This window comes from Trichechus manatus, unplaced genomic scaffold, assembly GCF_000243295.1.
Source record: "Trichechus manatus latirostris isolate Lorelei unplaced genomic scaffold, TriManLat1.0 scaffold00052, whole genome shotgun sequence".
Taxonomy (NCBI): domain Eukaryota; kingdom Metazoa; phylum Chordata; class Mammalia; order Sirenia; family Trichechidae; genus Trichechus; species Trichechus manatus.
Genome location: NW_004443988.1, coordinates 11,592,387 through 11,599,917, shown reverse-complemented (window position 1 = coordinate 11,599,917; position 7,531 = coordinate 11,592,387). Strand labels below are relative to the sequence as shown.

The 7,531-nt window shown below is 49.0% G+C and overlaps 1 protein-coding gene across 1 annotated transcript in view; it reads right to left on the bottom strand.

Annotated features, from left to right (window-relative positions):
* Positions 1–449: 449 nt before the first annotated feature.
* The window catches only part of LBH (LBH regulator of WNT signaling pathway), a 26,529-nt gene continuing 19,447 nt past the window's right edge, over positions 450–7,531 (bottom strand). The window contains exon 3 of the mRNA XM_004377652.2: positions 450–3,290. Within this exon, the coding sequence (XP_004377709.1) occupies positions 3,102–3,290 (189 nt within the window). The 3' untranslated portion in view covers positions 450–3,101. The remainder of the gene's footprint in view (positions 3,291–7,531) is intronic.

Genomic DNA, 7,531 nt, shown 5'->3' with positions numbered 1-7,531 from the left:
CCCTCCAGTCTCAATGTAACCATTAAGTCTGGTTTTCAGTAAGAATTAAGTTCTGTTCCACAATATTTATCCTTTTGATCAAGATCCATCTATTGGGTCCCTGATGAAACTGTTCAGTAACGGTAGCCAGGCACCATCCATTTCTTCTGGTCTCATGGCAAGGGAGGTATCCTCTGGGGAAATTTTAAAAAATAACAATGCCTGAACCCCAACTCAGACTTAAATCCCCATCTCTGGGGGTAGGGCTCTGGATGGTACAAATGGTTAAGGTGCTTGGCTGCTAACTGAAAGGCTGGAGATTCAAGTCCACCTAGAGGTACCTCAGAAGAAAGACCTGGTGATCTACTGCTGAAAAACCAGCCATTGAAAACCCCATGAAGCAGAGGTTTACTCTGACACACATGGGGTCACCATGGGTCAGAATTGACTTGACGGCAACTGGTAGTGGCAGGGCTCATGTACCTGTATGTCTTTAAAGCTTTCCAGGTGATTCTGATGTGCATCCAGGGCCGAAATCAATGGTGTAGAAGAAAAGGCTACTTTTATTCAGCCAGGTGATTAAAAACTATGGAGAAGCTCACCTCAAAGGGTTAGCAGGTGAGATATATAAGGAATCTCTTTTGGGACTCAACACCAACTCAGCCTTCTGCAAGTTAATCCTTCCTCCTGTTCTCACTCAGTCTGGTCACGAGGAAAGAAAGGATACCAGGCCAGAGTGGAAAGCATTTTCAAACTTTATTTACAACTGTCACAGTGACAAAAAGTAGTTTGGAAAAAAAAAATGCTAGTTTCTCCCTGAGCCTCAAAAAAGAACAGATAGAAGTTACAGATGGAGGTTCATCTTACAACAGGTGTTTTTACTGAAATACTAGGATTTTTTCAATACAATCAGGTAGAAATACACACGTATTACTTAAAAAAAAAGAGGAGGCCAGACAGGAGCTCAGCCATTTGTCCAAGAGCATCTGGGTGCCCCCCAGTAGGCTAACCTGTGGAGGGGCCTGGCTTTAGCTGTCAGCCCCTGGCCTGCTCAGACTCTAAATGGTTGTACAAAGTGGTCTAGGAACCAGCAAAAAACCATAAACCACCCCCACAAACACACATATACACAAAGTAGGTTTGTTACAGTTTACAAGCACGTTCCCATCACATGGCAAGACTGGGACACATGAGATAGGGCAGCAGATGAGAGGGAGACACAAAAACATAGGATTTGAAAAGGCAAGACCCCATTAAAAAGGGAGGTAAGGGATGTGGAATGCTAGGAGGGAAGGAAGAGTAAGGATGAAAGGCTCTTGGACACCAAAAGAGAATGAGAAGGAGTGCCAGAGGGAGGCCTGCTTTCACAGGCAGCTGCAGGCCTCTCCCACTTCAGCAAGGAGCTGAAAGAATTTATTGCCATCGGTATGTGTAGCACAAGCAGACAAGAGAGAAGGAGGAGGCAGGCAGCTGAGAGGGAGTGGAGATCGGCTCTCCAGAACCAAATCCTGTGACGGGCCAAAGCACACCCTGGTCCTCCCTGCCACAACGTTCTCCAGAGCCACATTAGCCTGGAGGTCTTAAATGCAACTATACATGTAAGTCCCAAATGAGGTTCAGCCTGGCCTGACTGAAGCCTGATGGGGCATGGTGACGGCCTTGCCTGCTTCTGCAGTTCTGCTCTTGGCTACACAGTCCTGCTCTGAGATCCAGATGGTCTGAGGGGTCTGTTCTGCAACGTGCTGCTCCAGACGGTGGTTCCTAACTGTGGCGCCCTTGTCAGAGACAGGTGGGAGGTGGGGAGGGATGAGAACCACAGTTCAGTGCGGGTCACTAGAGTGGCCCTCACCACACCTCCCTCCCATCTGCATCCAGGAACAACTTGGGGGAGAAGTCATGTATCTCGTGACAACTGTTCATCTCAAATTTGATCCCACGGCTGCTGGAAGACCTCGTCACCCTTTCCATACCTGTGAGGCTCTGCCAGCTCCAGGGACCAGCATTAAACTCCCCCACCAAAAGAGAAAGAAAGATGTTTCCCTGCCCCCTACTCCAGCTCCCACAAGAAGAACAGGCTGAGAGCCCACTCAGAGTGGTCAGGCTGCTGGAATGAGAAGAAGGGCTGGGGAGGGGGCTGGTGAGGAGAGGGAAGGGCAAGCCTGGGAGAACTCCCTGCCCACTGGATGCCTCCAGTCAGACTCTGAAAGCAACAGTCTTGGGGGGAGCAGTTGAAGGAGGGACTTTTGTACCAAAGTGTCCACGTGGGGGCCTCCATTGAGGGCAGGATCTGCTCTGGCCACTCCCAAGAGGGCTGGAAAGCAACAAGGGGTAACTCAGGGGTGAGAAGCTCCAGAGCGCTGCCTCTCAGCCTTTAGGCTACCTCAGGGAGGTGGTTTTGACCACAGCTGGGAGCAGAGGAATAGGATGAAGTAGGAACAGGGTTCTCCTTTCCTCCCCACCCTCTCCCATCACCTCCAGCTGGTCTGCAAGTAGCCAGCTACTCCTGCTCTCCTTTCCTCCTCCCATAACAGACAGACAGAGAGACACACTTGAAGTCAAAGCAAAGGGTGCTGGGGGGGTGAGATTGGAGAGAGATGAAGACTTTGTTTTCTGGTGCCCTAGCAGCCAGAGCAAATGCTCCTGGAGTATTTCCTGGCTGCAGCTCTCTGCTCAATGTGTTCTTAAGACATGACTTTTCCCTTTCTTCTTGTGTTTGCTTTCTTCCTCCAGTGTTCCTTGCTCTCTTTGCACACCTCCACCCTGTCCCAGGCCCACTGGAATCCCACCACTGGCTCTTGCCTGCTTGAGCTCAGATAGTGATCTTCAAAACAGAATCTACTTCCCCACACCCCGCCCCCTTCTTGAAGCAGCTTCCTTTCTCAGAAGGCCTTGCAAGTGTCACAGAGGGCTCCACTGCTCGACAAATTTCAAAAGAAGAAAAGAAAATTAAAAAAACAAAACAAAAACAACTCTGTGATTTGCAGGTGCAGAACGGAAGCCATCAGTTGACATTTTCAGAACCACTGTGGCTCACGCTCTTCTTCCATCACGGTGAGAAAAACACAGTTCAGGTCCAGATGCTGTCTAGTGCCACCTGTGGGAGTCTGCAGTCTGCAGTGACTCTACTGCTCCTTATTTTCTTTCGCTGTTTCTTCACAGTTTTCTTGCTCATCCTCCTGGACCAAAAACTCCTCAGGGGGCCACCGGAGCTCTCCGCTCTCCACCTCCCCCTCCGTGGGCTCCACCACTATGGAGGGCAGGCGGTCCTTCAGTTTGCAGCAGCGGTCAAAGTCTGACGGGTCTGGAAAGATCTGCAATAAAAGCACAGGGAGCCCCAATCAAGTCAACATTGGGAAAAAAGATCCAGTTGCCATGGAGTCAACTCCTACTCATGGCAACCCCATGTTTGTCAGAGGAGAACTCTGCTCCACAGGGTTTTCAATGGCTGATTTTTTGGAAGTAGTTCACCAGGCCTTTCTTTGAAGGTGCCTCTGGGTGGATTCAAACCACCAAGCTTTCCATTAGCAGTCATGTGCATTAACTGTTTGCACCACCCAGGGACTCACACATTTGGAAAGACAAATTCCTTAGTTTCACGTAAATGTGGAGTACTGAGCGCCCATCATGTGCCAGGAGCTGTGCTCAGCCCTCAGGATCCCGTGGGGCAGGAGGCAGCAGCCTTCTGTCTAAAGTCCCACAAGCAAATTCTGGGCCAGACTTTGATTCTAATCCTGAAGCTGAAAGTTCTAGGGGCAGTGCCACTGAGTCTAAAAGGTGATGTAGCTCTGTTTTTACTCTTTTTGCTTTATTTTCAGATAAAAGAATTCCAAATCATGTCATCCACAGTCATCTCTATTTGCAGCAAGGAGGAGCCCTGGTGGCACAGTGGTTAAAATACTCGGCTGCTAACCGAAAGGTGGGCAGTTTGAACCCACCAGCTGCTCTGTGGGAGAAAGATGTGGCAGTCTGCTTCCGTAAAGATTTACAGCCTTGGAAACCCTGTGGGGCAGTTCTACTCTGACCTATAGCGTCACTATGAATCGAAATCAACAGAATCAATAATGGCAGTGAGTTTGGTTTTTTGGTTTATTTGCAGCAAGCATTTTACTCCAATGGTCCAAAGCATACAACAAGCACCAAAGTATTAAATTCCTCCCAGAATAATCATTGGCACTTAGCGTGAGCAGGGCAGCAGGTGCTCTACATATATAATTTTGAACCAAGGCGGCCATGCTGAAAAATAGGTACTGCCAACATCATCTTAAAGAATCACAGGGTTGGAGAAGTAGGTTGTCCAAGACCATACCCAATGCCATTGAGTCAATTCTGACTCATAGTGACCCTTCAGGACAGAGCAGAACTGCCCCACAGGGTTTCCAAGGAGCAGCTGGTGGATTTGAACTGCTGACCTTTTGGTTAGCAGGTGTAGCTCTTACCCACTGCACTACTAGGGCTCCGTCCAAGACCATATAACCTATAAATGAGTGAGGGTGGAATGAGATTCAAACCCAGGTCTGTGTGATTCCTATGCCCATGGCCCAATACCATCCTGTCCCTCAAGTAGTCCTGATCCCAAAGCAACTCTAAAATCAAAGCCAAATCAGTGTTGAGGGCATGGCCCCAGTGTCAGGCAAGCTGGAAACAAAATCCAAGGCTCCTTTATCACCTATGAACAACCTGACTACCTTGATGACTCTACACCTGAGTCTACTTCTCTTTCCAGAGTCCCATCAACAGGCTTCTTTTTCTATGCCTACTGTATGCCTTGCCCAGAGCTGGCAGAAGCCCCAACCAGGCTATAAAATCAAGGGTCAAGTCTGTGGATTCCCTTTGCACACACCGCCCTGTGACTACAGCTGACCCAATTCTTCACCAGCTTAAGCACTTAATCCAGTGGGCTGCTGGTCCCTGGCCAATCATAGCACTAGGTAACATGCTGGAGAGCTGGGAGAGAAGCCCACATGGCACTTGGGCCATCCGCCTTCAAGGCCATCTCTTCCAACCTCTCCATTTGATAGATGAGGAAATCAAAGCCCCAGGGGCCTTGCTAATAGCAAAAGAAAGAAAAGCAAAAACTGCAGCGGGTAGAGATTTATATTTGCAGAGATACTGGGGGGCTGCCTGTTCCTGGCGTGGGTCCAGTCAGGCACATGGCAGCAGACAGGTATCTTCTGTTCCCAGGAGGTAGAAGAAAGCTCTCCTATGAACTCAGGCCTTCCCAACCCCAACTTTGCCCCAGCAAAGTCATGCTCTGATCACATCACGACGGAGTGGAATTTCTGGGTATCACAAACCTTAACAAAGCCTTCCCAATCCCTCCAGACAAGTGATTATTAACCATTTATCCAATAAAGGCCTCTTGCTGGGGATTAAGTCTTAAGCCATCTGCACAACCGGGTGTCATTAAAGACTTAACAAGGCCCATAAAAAGTATCGTAATGGCAGCCGAGAGAAAAACAAAACGGGAGGAGCCGTACTAGAGTGAGTCAAAGGGGTGTGGGAAGCTGACCCTGACTCCGGGCTTTCAAAGGGAGGGGAAGAAGCACTTGGGGCACTCTTCATGACCCGCCAACCCTGACGTGTTGCCCTCTGACCGTCCTGTGCACACAGACCTGTGTGTGCCCAAGGGGCAGGAGTTAGGTGGCCTCTCTTGGCCCTTCCTCACTGCTCCTCATGTGGAGCTTGGAGCCCCTCCCTGGGGGTGAGGACATAAGTGCAGCCTAGCATGAGCTCTGAGAGGGAGCCAGGGGAACCTTAAGGAACGGAAAGGATGCTACTCTGTACAAAGGTCTTTCAGACATCTCGTTTAGGCCTCCAACCTCCAAGGAGCAGTAAGACCCTCTGACTTCAGAATTTGAACCTGGATCTACTGTTTCCAGCACTTGTGCTTTTTGGAAAACGAACTAGGATGCCACTGTGCCAACACCCCCATTTCACAGATGGAAAACTGACCAGAGAAAGCAAGCAGGACTCAGCCTTATCTGCCATTCAGGTGCTGGAGGCCCCAGGTCAGGCTCCGGGATGATCGTCTAGACAGCCAGGTCCAGAAATGGGCTTCCTAGTCTGGACAGTTGTTCTAATCCTCTAGGACCCGAGACAGAGCTGTGAAATATCGAGAGGGATAGACACTTGGCCCAGCTCAGATCCTGGACCCTAATCTTCTATTCCCTGACCTCATAAGTCAAGCCCAGGCTAGGCGTCCCCTAAGACGCGGCCACAGCTCCCCAGCTGGGAGAGGTGGCCATCAGGCTCTAATTATGATCACCTAAGCCAAGAAAGAGCAAAGGGGACAGAAGCAGGGCTAGGCCAGCACTGAGCTTCTGCTACTGCTTAGTTGCCGGAGAACTTTGCTCCCTGAATTGCTCAAACCAGAAGCCAAAAAAAAAAAAAAAAGCTACAAAGCCTGTTAATTGTATTTTTAAAAATCACTATAATTCACCTAACCCTTCCATCAGAGATTTTACCTTATTATCAGATTATACCAATTTATGCCTCTGAAAACTGCAGCTCCCTCCAAAACAAAAATGCACCCAGAACCAAACAGCGTTTCATTTCCTTACAAACAGACAGAAAGCCTTGCAAAGTGTTGAGTATTTTGCCAGCACAATCTTATCTCCAACAGCTGCTTAAGAGGTTGCCCCAAGGAGGTCAAGATTTTTCCACTAAGTCATGCTTTTTAATCATCTAGGCAGCAGAAAAATGAGAGGTTGCAAACTGCAATTGACGGGGTGGAGAAGGCAGTGGAAAAAAGGACTCAGGTTGGACTTGCCAAGCACATGACAGGTAGGGCTGAGGTGGCAGGCCAGCCTGGCCTGCTGCTTGCATGCAGTAACTGCTGCCCCTGTGCTTCCAGTTAAACCTCTTACCCAAAAGTGCCCCTTTTCTCTGGACTGAGGAAAGGCAAAAACCCTTTCCATTCCCTCTGCAATAAAGGCTCCTCTCCAAGAGGAATGGAAAAGAAGATGGGGAGGCTCTGAGAGGCATTTCTCACCCTCAGCCCCAGGGATGCGCATATCTAGAAGCATCTTTTCCTAGCTGGGATTCTCTCAGCCATGCACTTTCCCCCTCACTGCCAACACTGGACTCCACAGCCAGCTCTCACAGTCAGCTGCCAGGACTGATGGCCTGGATGAAACTGTGGCTGCCTCCGAAACAGACACCAAGTTCCCTTCTTCACAAATGGAATGAAGTCATAGAGATCACACACAGGAAGAACAGCCCGGGTCCCACTGTTTAGGGATAGTAGACATTTGAACTTGGTAATGGTGAGTTTTACAGGGGACACTTCCTCAGAGGCATCCTTTGTCAACTGGCCTCTAATCCCAACAGGTTCCAATGTTTCGGGACCTCAAATGGATTCACTTGAAAGGTCAAGAAAGCTTTAGGACCTTCTAGGAGGAACAAACATCTGTAGGATACCAAAACACTGGAATTATTGGTTGTACAGACCAGCGCTGTCCAATAGAACTTTCTGCGATGATGGAAATATTCTCTATTTGCACTGTCCAATGCAGTATCCACATGTAGCTATTCAGCACTTGAAATGTGGTTA